Genomic DNA, 15,240 nt, shown 5'->3' with positions numbered 1-15,240 from the left:
ACTTAATCGTTCCCTAAAATTTGACAAGTAATCCAATAATGTAATTTCCGATTTCTCAGTCACCAATTTTTCCTTCATCAATTTAAGCGGTCCTCTTACCTCGTGACCAAAAATTAGTTCAAAAGGACTGAATTTGGTTGACCCATTAGGTGCATCCCTAATTGTAAACAGTACGAATGGAATTCCTTTATCCCAATCCTCTGGATAATCTTGACAATAAGCCCTCAACATTGTCTTTAATGTCTGATGCCATCTTTCTAACGCTCCCTGCGATTCTGGATGGTATGCAGTTGATTTAAATTGATTTATTCCGAAGCTATCCATAACTTCTTGAGGTAAAATTTGATCCTTGATCCGATTGTATTTCTGTGGGTAGTCCATATCTAGTAAAGAATTTCAGTGAATCCTCCACAATCTTTTTAGCTGTAATATTACGTACTGGAATGGCCTCTGGAACCCTAGTAGACACATCCATTATAGTCAAAAGATATTGATTCCCACTTTTCGTTTTAGGAAGCGGTATGACGCAATCAATTAAGACCTTTATAAAAGGTTCCTCAATTGCTGGAATGGGTATTAAGGGCGGTGGTTTTATCACCGCTTGAGGTTTCCCTATCACTTGACATGTGTGACATGATTGACAAAATTTAACTACATCTTTATGTAGTCCAGGCCAATAAAAATGTTTTTGTATTTTAGCTTGAGTTTTCCTTATTCCCAAATGACCTCACACTGGTACCTCATGTGCAATTCGCAACACCTCCTTTCTATACCCTACCGGCAATACTACTTGATGAACTTCTGCCCACTTTTCATCAACCTGCATATGTAAAGGTCTCCATTTCCTCATCAAGACATTACGTTTACGGTAATAACACACTGGTATACACTCAGATTCCTCTTCCTATATGCTTTCTGATACATCTGTTTTATTTCTATATCCTTTTGTTGTAACTCTGCCAATTTTCCTGAACTAAAAATATCCACCTCATCCTCCACCTGTTCTTGTTCTTTTTCAACCATCTGATCAAAAATCGTTTCTGATAATTGCACTTCCACTTCATCTTCACTCTTTGATTTCACCTGTTGTCTTAACCTGTGACTTTGCGACCTTGTTACTACACAACCCGGAAAAATCCCAGGATATTCGTCCTTCAACACTTCAGTTGTCTGATTTTCCACTGGCTTATCAACCACCGTAGGCATCACTCCCACCTGCGATCCAGCTATATCATTATCCAAGATAAACTGTATTCCTGGACAAGATAGTTTCTCTATTACTCCTACTACCACTTCACCATTCTTCACTGGACTTTCCAACCTTATCTTATATAATGGAACACTACTCCTTTCACCCTGAATTCCACATATTACCACCTTTTCTGGCAATATTCTTCCCAAACTACATAACTCCTCATCTCTTACCATTAAAGATTGACTAGCTCCCGTATCTTTTAAAATTGTGACTTCTTTACCTGCTCCTCCTTAAACACATGAGTAAACTTTACCCACACAAGTAAATTCTTTAAAGAGATCTGGCACTTCTTATCAATCACCACTTGATCAAGCTGTACAATCTTTTGCAACTCCTTCGCTTCACGTGGGCTTTCCTTTATCACTTTAACAAACCCCACTGTCTTATCCTGTTTTACCACATCAGCCTTCCCAGTGCTTTTCTTCAACTACCAACACTGTGACTTTACATGGCCTAGTTTATTACAGTGAAAGCATTTGAAACTTTTCATGTCTCTTCCGCTCTCCTGGATTTCTTTTTTAATCTGAGGTACACTCTCCTTATTATCTCCCATCAGATCACCTTTACCTTTACCACTTGAGTATTTCTCATGTCCCCAGTTTCTATCCCTCACAGGCTGAAACTGATGTCGGAAACCAAGCTTGGATTTATGAACTAATTCATAATCATCTGCCATTTGTGCAGCTAATCTCAGTTTTAACCCTCTGCTTTTCAACATGAGTTCTCACTACATCAGGAATTGAATTTTTAAACTCCTCCAAAAGTATAATTTCTCTGAGAGCTTCATACGTTTGGTCTATTTTCAAAGCCCTATCCATCTATCAAAATTACTCTGTTTGGACTTCCGGTTGCGGCAGGGATGAGCTAGCCGCACGTTTCGGCGGCTCCAGCTCCGACGGAACTTCGGGCTCTTTTAAGAGCCCCAACGGGGACTTTGACGGCCGAAAAACCCGGTGCGAGGCGCGAGGGAAGGGAGTCCCCCCTGAACGACGGAGGGAAAAACCGGCGGCGGCGGCTGCAGCCCGAAGAATCTGCAACCAGAAGGTCAGAGGGAGTGGAACAAAATGGCGGCGGAGAAACCACAGGTGACATGGGGGCCTGAGCAGGACGAGCTGGTGAGACGGTGCGTGGACCTGCTGAAGAAGGAGGTAATGACCCCGTTGTTACAGGCAATTGAGGGGCTTAAGGAGACTTTAAAGACCCAGGAGACGGAACTTCGCGTGGTGGAGCAGAAGGTGTCAGGTATTGAGGACGAGGTCCTGGGCCTGGCGGTCAAGACTCAGACGCACGAGGCACTTCATAAAAAGTGTGCTGACAGGATTGAGGCCCTTGAAAATGGAGCGCGAAGGAAGAACCTCAGGATACTAGGTCTCCCGGAGGGTGTGGAAGGAGTGGACTGTGGAGCGTACGCAAGTAAGATGCTGAGCTCACTGATGGGTGCTGAGGCCCCTGCGGGCCCCATGGAGGTGGAGTGGGCAAATCGGCGAGAAGACCAAAAGCGGGAGAACCACCGAGGGCGATAATCATGCGATTCTACCGCCTTAAGGACAGAGAAGAGGTCCTGAGATGGGCTAAAAAGGTGCGGAGTAGCAGATGGGAGAATGCGGTGGTAAGGATCTACCAGGATTGGAGTGCGGAGGTGCGAGAAGGAGGGCGAGCTTCAACTGAGCCAAAAAGGTTTTGCACAAAAGGAAGGTGAAGTTTGGGATGCTGCAGCCGGCAAGACTATGGGTCACGCATCAGGAGAGACACTATTATTTTGAGACGGCGGAGGAAGCATGGTCCTTCATCAATGAAGAGAAACTGGACAGGAACTGAGGGACTGATGCTGCAGGGAACTGTTATTGTTGTTATTATTGTTTTTGTTAATGGGATGGTGAAAGTTAATCGAGAAGTAAACAGGGAAGGGGGGGACACTGGGGAAATGTGGGCGCCGGTGAGGGGGGAGAGGCGGGACACAGTCGGAGAATGGGGAAGGAGAGGGGGAGGGGAAAGGGAGCTGCGCCATAAGAGGCGGGTCAGGTAAAGGGATGTTCCCGCGCCAGAAAGAATAAGGCGGGAAAACAGGCGCAAGGCGGATGGGAGTTCCCTCACACCGGGGGGGTCGAGGAGCGAGCAGGAGTAGCCGGGGTCAGTTGAAGTCAGCTGACCTACGGAAGTGATATGGGGGAGCAATCAAGCTAGATACGAATCTAGCGGGGGGTTGGGGGGGGGACAACTGGGTTGCTGCTGCGGAAATCCAAAAGGAAATGGCTAAAGAGAGGGTGGTCGGGGGCGGAATGTGACGCTGGGGGAGCGAGCGGGAGCGCGGAGGCGGGATATGGGACTGGCCTAGAGAGTCGACACGGGAGGGGGGCAGGTAGCCCCCCAGTGAGGCTGATCACGTGGAACGTGAGAGGCCTGAATGGACCGATAAAAAGGGCCCGAGCGCTCGCGCATTTGAAAGGACTAAGGGCAGACGTGGTTATGCTCCAAGAGACGCACCTAAAGGTGGCGGACCAAGTTAGGCTAAGGAAAGGATGGGTGGGACAGGTGTTCCACTCAGGACTGGACGCAAAGAACAGAGGGGTGGCCATTTTGGTGGGGAAACAGGTAGCATTTGAAGCAAAGACCATCGTAGCAGATAGTGGAGGTAGATATGTAATGGTGAGTGGTAGGCTGGAGGGAATGGAGGTCGTGTTGACTAATGTGTATGCCCCAAATTGGGACGATGCGGGGTTCATGAGACGGATGCTGGGGCGTATTCCGGACCTGGAGGCAGGAAATTTGATTTTAGGAGGGGACTTCAATACGGTGCTGGACCCGGGGCTAGATAGATCCAGCTCAAGGACTGGAAGAAGGCCGGCAGCGGCCAAGGTACTTAAGGGGTTTATGGACCAAATGGGGGGAGTGGATCCATGTTCTTAGACCCAGGGCTAGGGAGTATTCCTTCTCCCACGTCCATAAAGTGTACTCCCGGATAGATTTTTTTGTTTTAGGAAGGTCGTTGATCTCTAGGGTGGAAGAAGCTGAATACTCAGCCATAGCGGTTTCGGATCATGCCCCACATTGGGTGGACCTGGAAGTAGGAGAGGACAGGGAGCAGAGAACACTCTGGCGATTAGATGTGGGACTGATGGCGGATGAGGGAGTGTGTGCAAGAGTGAGGGGGTGTATCGAGAGATACCTGGAGGTCAATGACGACGGCGAGGTCCCTGTGGGAGTGGTCTGGGAAGCACTAAAAGCGGTGGTCAGAGGAAAGCTGATTTCTATTGGGGCCCACAAAAGGAAAACAGAGGCCAAGGAAAGGGATAGATTACTGGGGGAGATTTTAAGGGTGGACAGGGAATTTGCAGAGACCCCGGAGGAGGAGCTGTACAGGGAGAGGAGACGACTCCAGACCGAATTTGACCTTCTGACCACCAGAAAGGCGGAGGTACTGTGGAGGAAGGCACAGGGGAGGAGGTATGAATATGGGGAAAAGGCTAGTCGCCTGTTGGCGCACCAACTGCGAAAGAGGGCAGCAGCGAGGGAGATAGGAGGAGTTAGGGATGAAAGATAAATGTGATGAGAAGGGCAGGAAAGATAAATGAGGTGTTTAAGACCTTTTATGAAGAACTGTATAGGTCTCAGCCCCCAGAGGGAGAGGAGGGGATGCGGCAGTTCCTGGACCAGTTGAGGTTCCCGAAAGTGGAGGAGCAGGCGGTGGCAGGCCTGGGGGCGCCGATTGAGGTGGACGAGGTTATTAAGGGACTGGGAAGCATGCAAGCAGGGAAGGCCCCGGGGCCGGACGGGTTCCCGGTGGAATTCTACAGAAAATATGTGGACTTGTTGGCCCCGTTGTTGGCGAGGACGTTCAATGAGGCCAGGGAAGGGGGGACACTACCCCCGACAATGTCGGAGGCGGCGATATCGCTAATTTTGAAGAGGGACAAAGATCCGATGCAGTGTGGGTCCTATAGACCTATTTCACTATTGAACGTGGACGCCAAACTGCTAGCACAGGTGCTGGCATTGAGGATAGAGGACTGTGTCCCAGGGGTGGTGCACGAAGACCAGACAGCGTTCGTAAAAGGGAGACAATTGAATGTTAACGTGCGACGGCTATTAGGGGTGATAATGATGCCCTCAGTGGAGGGGGAGGCAGAGATAGTGGCGGCAATGGACGCAGAGAAGGCATTTGATAGGGTGGAGTGGGAGTATTTATGGGAAGTGTTAAGGAGGTTTGGGTTTGGGAACGGATTTATTTGCTGGATTAGACTACTTTATGGGGCACCAATGGCAAGCGTAGTTACAGGTCGTCATAGATCGGAGTATTTCCGATTATATAGGGGAACAAGACTGGGATGTCCGCTGTCTCCATTGTTGTTTGCGCTGGCAATTGAACCTCTGGCCATGGCGCTGAGAGACTCCAGGAAATGGAGAGGGGTGACTAGAGGGGGAGAAGAACACCGAGTCTCGTTATACGCGGATGACCTATTGCTATACGTGTCGGACCCAGCGGGGGGGATGATAGAGGTTATGCGAATCTTGAGGAGGTTCGGGGAATTTTCGGGGTATAGGTTAAACATGGGGAAGAGTGAATTATATGTGATACATCCAGGGGACCAGAGTAGAGAGATAGAAGGCTTACCGCTAAGGAAAGTGGAAAGAAACTTCCGATACTTGGGGATTCAGATCGCTAGGAGCTGGGGAACCTTGCACAGACTTAATCTGACACGGCTGGTAGAACAAATGGAGGAGGACTTTAAGAGGTGGGACATGCAGCCTTTATCGCTGGCGGGCAGGGTGCAAGCAATTAAGATGATGGTCCTCCCGAGGTTCTTATTTGTATTTCAATGTCTCCCTATTTTAATCACCATGACCTTTTTTAATAAAATAGATAGGAGCATTACGAGCTTTGTGTGGGCAGGGAAAGTTCCGAGAGTAAGGAGGGACAGAGGAGGACTGGCACTACCGAACTTGGGAGATTATTATTGGGCCGCCAATGTGGCAATGATACGTAGATGGATGATGGAGGGTGAGGGAGCGGCGTGGAAAAGGCTGGAGAGAAGGTCCTGTAAAGGGACGAGTCTAGAGGCGCTGGTGACGCCGCCGCTACCGTTCTCACCGAAAAAGTACACCACGAACCCGGTGGTGGCGGCAACACTGAACATATGGGGACAGTGGAGGCGACAGAGAGGGGTGCGGGGAGCCCTGGTGGGGTCCCCTATCAGGAACAACCATAGGTTCGCCTCAGGAAGAATGGATGGAGGATTTCAGAGCTGGTACTAGTTGGGAATTAGGAAGGTGGGAGATTTATTCATAGATGGGACTTTTGCGAGCTTGGGAGCACTGGAGGAAAAGTATAAGTTACCCCGGGGGAATTTCTTGAGATATATGCAGGTGAGGGCGTTTACTAGACAACAGGTGAGGGAATTTCCGCGGCTCCCGACACAGGGGATACAGGACAGGGTGCTTTCAGGGGTGTGGGTCGGAGAGGGCAAGGTGTCAGAGATTTATAGAGAGATGAGGGAAGAGGGGGAGGAGTCGGTGGGCGAACTAAAAAGAAAGTCGGAAGAAGAATTAGGGGAGGAGATAGAGGAGGGTATGTGGGCTGATGCCCTAAGCAGGGTAAATTCCTCTTCCTCATGCGCCAGGCTTAGCCTGATTCAATTTAAGGTGCTACATAGAGCACACATAACGGGGGCAAGATTGAGCAGGTTCTTTGGAGTGGAGGACAAATGTGGGAGGTGTGGCGGGAGCCCGGCAAACCACGCACATATGTTTTGTGCGTGCCCGGCACTGGAAGGGTATTGGAAGGGCGTGACGGGAGTGATTTCACAGGTGGTGAAGGCCCAAGTCAAACCAGGCTGGGGGTTAGCTCTATTTGGAGTTGCGGAAGAGCCGGGAGTGCAGGAGGCGAAAGAGGCCGATGTCGTGGCCTTTGCGTCCCTTGTAGCCCGGCGCAGGATCCTACTCATGTGGAAGGAGGCGAAACCCCCCGGACTGGAGGCCTGGGTAAACGATATGGTGGGGTTTATTAAACTGGAGCAGATAAAATTTGCCCTGAGAGGATCGGCTCAAGGGTTCACCAGGCGGTGGCAGCCATTTCTCGACTACCTAGGGGAACCATGATGTGGAGATGCCGGCATTGGACTGGGGTGAGCACAGTACGGTAGTTTGCTGCAAACAATGGTTCGTTTGAGGTTGCGCGGTTGTTTGAAGGCAAGTAGTGGGGGTGTGGGGATGACCTTGGCAAGATGTTCATCGTCATCAATGACGTGTTGAAGGCTGTGAAGAAGATGACGTAGTTTCTCCGCTCCGGGGAAGTACTGGACGACGAAGGGTATTCTGTCGGTTGTGTCCCATGTTTGTCTTCTGAGGAGGTCGGTCCGGTTTTTCGCTGTGGCGCGTTGGAACTGTCGATCGATGAGTCGAGTGCCATATCCCGTTCGTACGAGGGCATCTTTCAACGTCTGTAGATGTCTGTTTCGCTCCTCCTCGTCTGAGCAGATCCTGTGTATACGGAGCGCTTGTCCATAGGGGATGGCTTCTTTAATGTGTTTAGGGTGGAAGCTGGAGAAGTGGAGCATCATGAGGTTATCCGTAGGTTTGCGGTAAAGCGAAGTGCTGAGGTGACCGTCCTTGATGGAGACCAGTGTGTCCAAGAATGCAACTGATTTTGGAGAGTAGTCCATGGTGAGTCTGATGGTTGGATGGAACTTATTAATGTCATCGTGTAGTCGTTTCAGTGATTCTTCGCCGTGGGTCCAAAGGAAAAAATTGTCATTGATGTATCTGGTGTATAACATCGGTTGAAGGTCCTGTGCGGTGAGTAGGTCCTGTTCAAACTTGTGCATGAAGATGTTGGCGTATTGGGGTGCGCATTTGGTCCCCATGGCTGTTCCGTGCGTCTGGATGAAGAACTTGTTGTCGAAGGTGAAGACGTTGTGATCCAGAATGAAGCGGATGAGTTGCAGAATTGCGTCTGGAGATTGGCAGTTGTCGGTGTTGAGTACTGAGGCTGTTGCAGCCTCAACAGGGACCTGGGATTCATGTCGCATTACATTCATCCCCCACCATCTGGCCTGCGAAATCCTCCCAACTGTCCTGGCTTGGTACAATTCACACCTCTTTAACCTGGGGTTACCCCATCTCTGGATCTGTAAAGATTAAATCACCTGCTAATGCTCGCATTCCAAGCATTGTTTGGCATCTTTGAATTTGTCTATATATGTGTTCTGGAACAGAACTCTTCATTCACCTGAGGAAGGAGCAGCGCTCCGAAAGCTAGTGACATCGAAACAAACCTGTTGGACTTTAACCTGGTGTTGTAAGACTTCGTACCTAGGGGAACGTTAGAGGGAAGACAGATGACCAGCAGCAGCAACCCGGGGGGGAGGAGGCTTAGTTGAGTATAGGTCAATAGAGTACGAGGTTTTGTTACTTGTATATTATTATTGTTAAAAAGTTAAAAAATTTCTGTTTTGTTATTGTTATCGTTTCGCTTGTTTTGTAAGCGGGAAAAATGTTGCTCAGGGAAAAAAATTTCAATAAAATATATTTAAAAAAAAAAAAATTACTCTGTTTGATCCTTTCAAACTCCATGTATGTTTGACAAAATTATTTCCTTAAATTTCTAAACCTTTGTCTGTAGGCTTCAGGCACTAGTTCATATGCACGTAAGATGGATTTTTTCACCTCCTCATACAACCCAGATACCTCCTCCAGTAGTGATGCAAACACTTCACTAGCCCTACCTACCAGCTTTGTTTGAATCAGTAATACCACATGTCCTGTTGCCATTTCATTTGTTTAGCTACCTTCTCAAATGAAATGAAAAAGGCTTCCACCTCCTTCTCGTCAAATCTTGGCAATGCTTGCACAGATTTAAATAGATCCCCACCAAGCCTTCCACTATGACACTCTTTCTCACTATCCTCATCACTATCATCCAACTGTACGTTTCCCTTTACGTCTGCCAATTTTAACTGACTGTCATGTTTCATGGCCATTTTCTGAAGTTCAAACTCTCTCTCTTTATCTTTTTCCCTGATCTGTATCTCCCTTTCTCTTTCTATTTGTTCTGCTAGGGCTACTCTTTCTTTTCTTCTTTCTTTTTCCTCGCTATCTCTTTCGTATTCAAGCTGCTTTAATTCTTTCTCATGTTCCATTTGTTTAAGTTGTAACTGAATTTTTGCCATTTCCAATGAGTCAAACTGTCCCGCTGCTGGAATGCTGGGGCAGCACGGTAACATTGTGGATAGCACAATTGCTTCACAGCTCCAGGGTCCCAGGTTCGATTCCGGCTTGGGTCACTGCCTGTGCGGAGTCTGCACATCCTCCTCGTGTGTGCTCCAGTTTCCTCCCACAGTCCAAAGATGAGCAGGTTAGGTGGATTGGCCATGCTAAATTGCCTTTAGTGTCTAAAATTGCCCTTAGTGTTAGGTGGGGTTACTGGGTTATGGGGATAGGGTGGAGGTGTTGAACTTGGGTAGGGTGCTCTTTCCAAGAGCAGGTGCAGACTCGATGGGCCGAATGGCCTCCTTCTACACTGTAAATTCTATGAAACTTTAATGCAGGCAACTTTAAATGCTTAGCCACCGCCACAATTCCTCATCTTTTCCCATTTTGTCAGGTAATGTTAACTGCAATGTTTTTGCCAAATCTAACAGTCTGCTTTTAGTCTATGTCCTTAAGGTATTGCGTGTGACCATCTCCACCCATAAAAACTTCAGAGCCTCTGAAAGAGCCATTGGCCACAACACACTCCTCACTTAAAATGGAATACCGCACCTGAAAAGCTCACCCCTCACTGTCTTTAGGTTCACTGAGCCAATCCAATAGATAGACTTTTATTTCCTTCGAGCCCCCAATTTGTTATGGGCCAGAGTTTAGAGAACCCCAAAGTGAATCATGGAGTTCACCTGACCCACAACATTTAATAGATTGTGGTATGGGGAGCACACAGCCCACTCTACAGGCGTGGTACAGCAGAAATGGAGAAGTATTTTTTTAAAGCAAAACAATGTTTATTCTATGAACTCAAGTTAACCTTTTTAAAACATACAGTGAACATCTTAGCAGCCATTAATTCAAATACAACCCCCAAAGAATACAACACTAACACTAAGTAATCCTTAATAACTTCCCAAACAACATCCAGAAGACAAAAGAAACACCATTTAACAGAAGCACATCAGTTTTACATTCACTACTGAAAACATTTATAATTCTGAATTCACCAAATGATCAAGAGATAGTCTTTTATGGCAGAGAGATCAACAGTACACCTGCTTTGTCTGGCTTCAGCTCCATCATTGAAAACGAAACCAAAAAAACACAGACACACCCAAGCTTTTCTCAAAGTGAAACAAAAAGCAGAGTCAGAGCTCAGCTCCACCCACACTCTGACATCACTGCAGTAACATGAGCAGCCAAACATTTCTTAAACCGACATTCTCATGACATATTCCTGACTGCTAATTGTATTGAAAGTGGATTGAGAGCTGAGATGGTTTTTTGTTGTTTGATTGAGAATGAAGGTAGCAGTTAAAGGTTATTGTTTCACTGTCTTGATTAGCATTGTAAAATGAGTAATTGTAAGGTATTTTCTTGTGTTAAAGATATTTTAATACTGTGTTAGTAATAAAGTTTGTTTTAATATACCAGAGCTTTATTTTGCGGTAAATCACTCCTGGAGTGAAGTATCCTTTCCTCACAGTCTTACAAAATTAAAGTAAAATATGGGGGTTTCTGTCCAGTATCCTAGCCACTGTTGGGGTCCAGACTGGGATCGTAATATGTGCTCTTGCTCAACTCTTTTTTTCACTCTTTCTCTTTATCTCCCTCACTTCTGTATCTCCTTTATTTTTTGTTTATTCCTCTCTCCCTCACTATCAAGTGGGGAATATCCCAGTCAGCTTTCTCCCATTTCGGCAAGGGAGGGGGCAGTGTTGGATGCCAAACTCTTAAGGAGCGAAGGGCCACAAAGCAGCTTATTTGCTTCATTCTCCAATGGGATGTGGGTGTTGTTGCTGAGGCCAGCGTTTGTTGCCCTCCCTAATTGACCTTGCGAAGGTGGCAGTGAGCTGCTTTCTATAACCATCTATAATCCATTGAGTGCAAGTGCACTCACGGTGCTCATGCGAGTTCCAGGGGTTTGACCCAGCGACAGTGAAGGAACAATGACATATTTCAAAGTCAGGATGGTATGTGACTTGTAGGGGAACCTCCAGGCGGTGGTGTTCCCATGTATCTGCTGCGTTTTTTTTCCAATGTGGTAGAGGTCAAGAGTTTGCCAGGTGAGGACAAAGGAGCCTTGGTGAGGTGCTGCAGTGTCGCTTGTAGATGGTACACACTGCTGGCACTGTGTATTGAAAGAATGAATGTTTAAGTTGGTGGGTGAGGTACCAATCAAGTGGACTGTTTTGCCCTGGATGGTGTGGAGTTTCTTGAATGTTGGAGCCTCACTCATCCAGGCAAATGGAAAGAATTCCATCAGACTCCAGTGCTTTATAGATGGTGGACAAGCTTTGGGGAGTGAGGAGGTGTGTTACTTACCTCAGAATCCCCAACCTCTAACCTGGGGCGGGATTCTCCGACCCTCCGGATATTCTCCGACACCGGATATTCGGCGGGAGCGGGAATCGTGCCGCGCCGGTCAGCAACCCCCCCCCCCCCCCCCCCCCCCCCCCCCCTCCCCGGCAATTCTCCGGCCCTCAATGGGCCGAAGTCACGCTGCTGGAATGCCTGTCCTGCCGGCGGGAATCAAACCACTTCTCTTACCGGCGGGACTAAGCGGCGCGGGCGGACTCCGGGGTCCTGGGGGGTGCGCGGGGCAATCTGGCCCCGGGGGGTGCCCCCACGGTGGCCTGGCCCGCGATCGGGGCCCACCGATCCACGGGCGGGCCTGTGCTGTGGGGGCACTTTTCTCCCTCCGCCTCGGCCACAGCCTTCACCAAGGCCGACGCATAAGAGACAACCCCCCCCCCTGCGCATGCGCGGGGATGACGTTAGCAGGTGCTGACGCTCCCGCGCATGCGTGGACTTTCAGCCCCGATTGGCGTGGCGCCAAAGGCCTTTCCCGCCGGCCGGCAGCGCGCCAACCACTCCGGCGCGGGCCTAGCCCCTCAAGGTGAGGGCTTGGCCCCTAAAGGTGCAGAGGCCTGCGCCAGAGTGGTTCCCGCCACTCCATCCCGCCGGGACCCCCCGCCCCGTCGGGTGGGGGAGAATCCCGGCCCTGATCTTGCATCCACAGTATTTATATGGCTAGTCCTGTTCAGTTTCTGCTCAATGGTAACCCCCAGGATGTTGATGCTTGGGGAATTCAGAAATGGTAATGCCATTGAATGTCAAGGGCCGAATAAATTATCTCTTGTTGGAGATGGTCATTGCCTGACGTGAATGTTACTTGCCACTTATCAGCCAAAGCGTGAATGTTGCCCAGGTCTAGCTGCATATGGACGCGGACTGCTTCCTTGTTGAATGTCTAAAATTCATCCTGTACAATTGGATGGTGAAATGTACTTTTCTTCTATGCTACACTAAACTCTGTGACTTTGTTCTCGCAGGAGTTGCAGCGGGACATTGAGAAGCACAGCACAGGCGTGGCCTCCGTCCTCAACCTGTGCGAAGTTCTGCTGCACGATTGCGATGCCTGTGCCACAGAAACGGAGTGTGATTCGATCCAGCAGGCAACCCGCAATCTTGACCGCAGGTGGAGGAACATCTGTGCCATGTCAATGGAGAGGAGGCTGAAGTAAGGGTTCTTGTGTTAGGCCAGCGGGAGGTGTTGCAAAGTGTTGAAGATTTTAAAAATAGTCAAACAGCCTTCAGAAGGGCAACTTTAGGGAAATACATCACTCCAAGGGATAGAGGTATAACCATGCAAAGTATGCAGTTGACCCTGATTCTAATATCCTCTCTGTTACCAGGGTCATCTAATTCCACCTCTGGTATATTGTGCGTTTTCATTCCTACCTCGAAAAGAATCCAGCCGTTGTGGGCGGGATTCCCCTTGCAACGTCTCGCAAGATTGCGTTGAATCTCGCAAGGCGTTGTGAGCCGGGTAGATCCCGAGAACGGGGTCTCCTGGCTTTCACCAGCCACGCTGCACCACACCGAGCTGCTTTTCCAACGTGACCAGAGGATTGGGCCCACAGAATCCCTACAGTGCCATTCAACCCATCAAGTCTGCACCGACTCTCTGAAAGAGCTCACTGCCACCTTCTCAAGGTCAATTAGGGAGGGCAATAAACGCTGGCCTCAGCAACAACACCCACATTCCATCGAGTCTGCACTGACCCTCTGAAAGAGCACCCTATGTGGGCCAATCCCCCACCCTATCCCCGCAACCACACCTAGGGGCAATTTAACATGTCTAATCACCTAACCTGCACATATTTGGACAGCGGGAGGAAACCAAAGCGCCCGGAGGGAACTCACGCAGATACGGGACGAACGTGCAAACTCCACACGTGCAAACTTCCGAGGTCGGAATCTGTGAGGCATCAGTGCTAACCACTGTGCCACTGTGGCAACTCCTAACCTGTCCAAACTTTCCTCAAAAGACAGCCCACCCATTCCTGGTATTAGTCTAGTAAACCTTCTCTGAACTGCTTCTAACACATTTACATCTTTCCTTAAATAAAGAGACCAGTAGTGTACACTAAACTCCAGTTGTGGCCTGACCAGTGTCCTGTACAACTGAAGCACAATCTCCCTACTTTTGTAATCTTATCATAGAACTCTTCCTCATCTTATCATAGAATTTACAGTGCAGAAGGAGGCCATTCAGCCCATCGAGTCTGCACCGGCTCTTCGAAAGAGCACCCTACCCAAGGTCACCATCTCCACCCTATCCCCATAACCCAGTAACCCCACCCAACACTAAGGGCAATTTTGGACACTAAGGGCAATTTATCATGGCCAATCCACCTAACCTGCACATCTTTGGACTGTGGGAGGAAACCGGAGCACCCGGAGGAAACCCACGAACACACGGGGAGGATGTGCTGACTCCGCACAGACAGTGACCCAAGCCGGAATCGAACCTGGGACCCTGGAGCTGTGAAGCAATTGTGCTATCCGCAATGCTACCGTGCTGCCCCAAATCAATTCCCCTGACAATAAATGATAACATTCTATTGGCTTTCCTAATTACTTGCTGTACCTGTACACTAGCCCTGTTAACGTTGTTAACATTTTTGACCAAGCGTTTGGTTAGATGCCCCATCATTGCCCCTTTTGGCATCTGTTTAGTGAAATCTTTCAATTTTTTACACAAATACGCTCAAAACAACCTTTAGAATCTTTAGAAAGACAGCTACAGGTGACAATGTACAACAAATTGAACAGTCATTATGGCGTTAGGAACAGGACCAGATGAATCAGGGACAACGAGGTTCATGAGCCATCCGCTCACAGACAGGATACAGGCAACAATTTAAACCTATATCACACCCATAGCTCAAACAGAATGACAGAATGCCAAATAATATCCGAGAACCCCAGTATGAAGGGAAATTCGGCTAACTCTTACAGCGCAATTTGAACTCTCCGCCAGACCCAGCCCAGAATGGGCAGTCACCGTCATGTTCAAAAGCCAAAGACAAATTGTCTTCAGGAGCGCCGGGCATAAACAACCTCATGTCAACAATCCACAATCTCCCACACAAAAGTAAAAAGAGAGGAAGAACAATAGCCAAGAATGACGAGACAAACCCCCATGACTCCATTACCCGTCCATGGGCCACCGACAAAACAGAACACCGAACCATCAACAACAACACCTCCCAAAAGGGCAAAAGGAAACCCCGGGGTCAAGACCCAAGAATTAAGAGGAAAATAACCTGGTCCCAGTGGAAGAAATAGGGGGAGATCCCGCGTCAGGTTGGGACGGCCAACAGAATGGCCCCCATAACTGGGGTCGACCTCGCCACAAATGTTCAGACAGCAGAAGAACAGTCAAAGAGGTAGATCCAATTCAGGATTAATGACTGACTCCTCCCTAAACAGGAGCT

General features: G+C 48.6%; 1 protein-coding gene across 13 annotated transcripts in view; it reads left to right on the top strand.

Moving 5' to 3' along the window:
* Nucleotides 1–15,240, top strand: part of syne1b (spectrin repeat containing, nuclear envelope 1b) — a 669,902-nt gene that overhangs the window by 589,429 nt on the left and 65,233 nt on the right. For all 13 annotated transcript variants that reach the window (XM_072505314.1, XM_072505250.1, XM_072505295.1 and 10 more), the window contains one exon: nucleotides 12,790–12,977. In XM_072505314.1, the coding sequence (XP_072361415.1) occupies nucleotides 12,790–12,977 (188 nt within the window). The remainder of the gene's footprint in view (nucleotides 1–12,789; nucleotides 12,978–15,240) is intronic.

The sequence above is a fragment of the Scyliorhinus torazame genome, chromosome 1 (assembly GCF_047496885.1).
Source record: "Scyliorhinus torazame isolate Kashiwa2021f chromosome 1, sScyTor2.1, whole genome shotgun sequence".
Classification (NCBI taxonomy): domain Eukaryota; kingdom Metazoa; phylum Chordata; class Chondrichthyes; order Carcharhiniformes; family Scyliorhinidae; genus Scyliorhinus; species Scyliorhinus torazame.
Note: the sequence above shows the minus strand (reverse complement) of the source record. Positions and strands in the feature narration are given on the sequence as shown.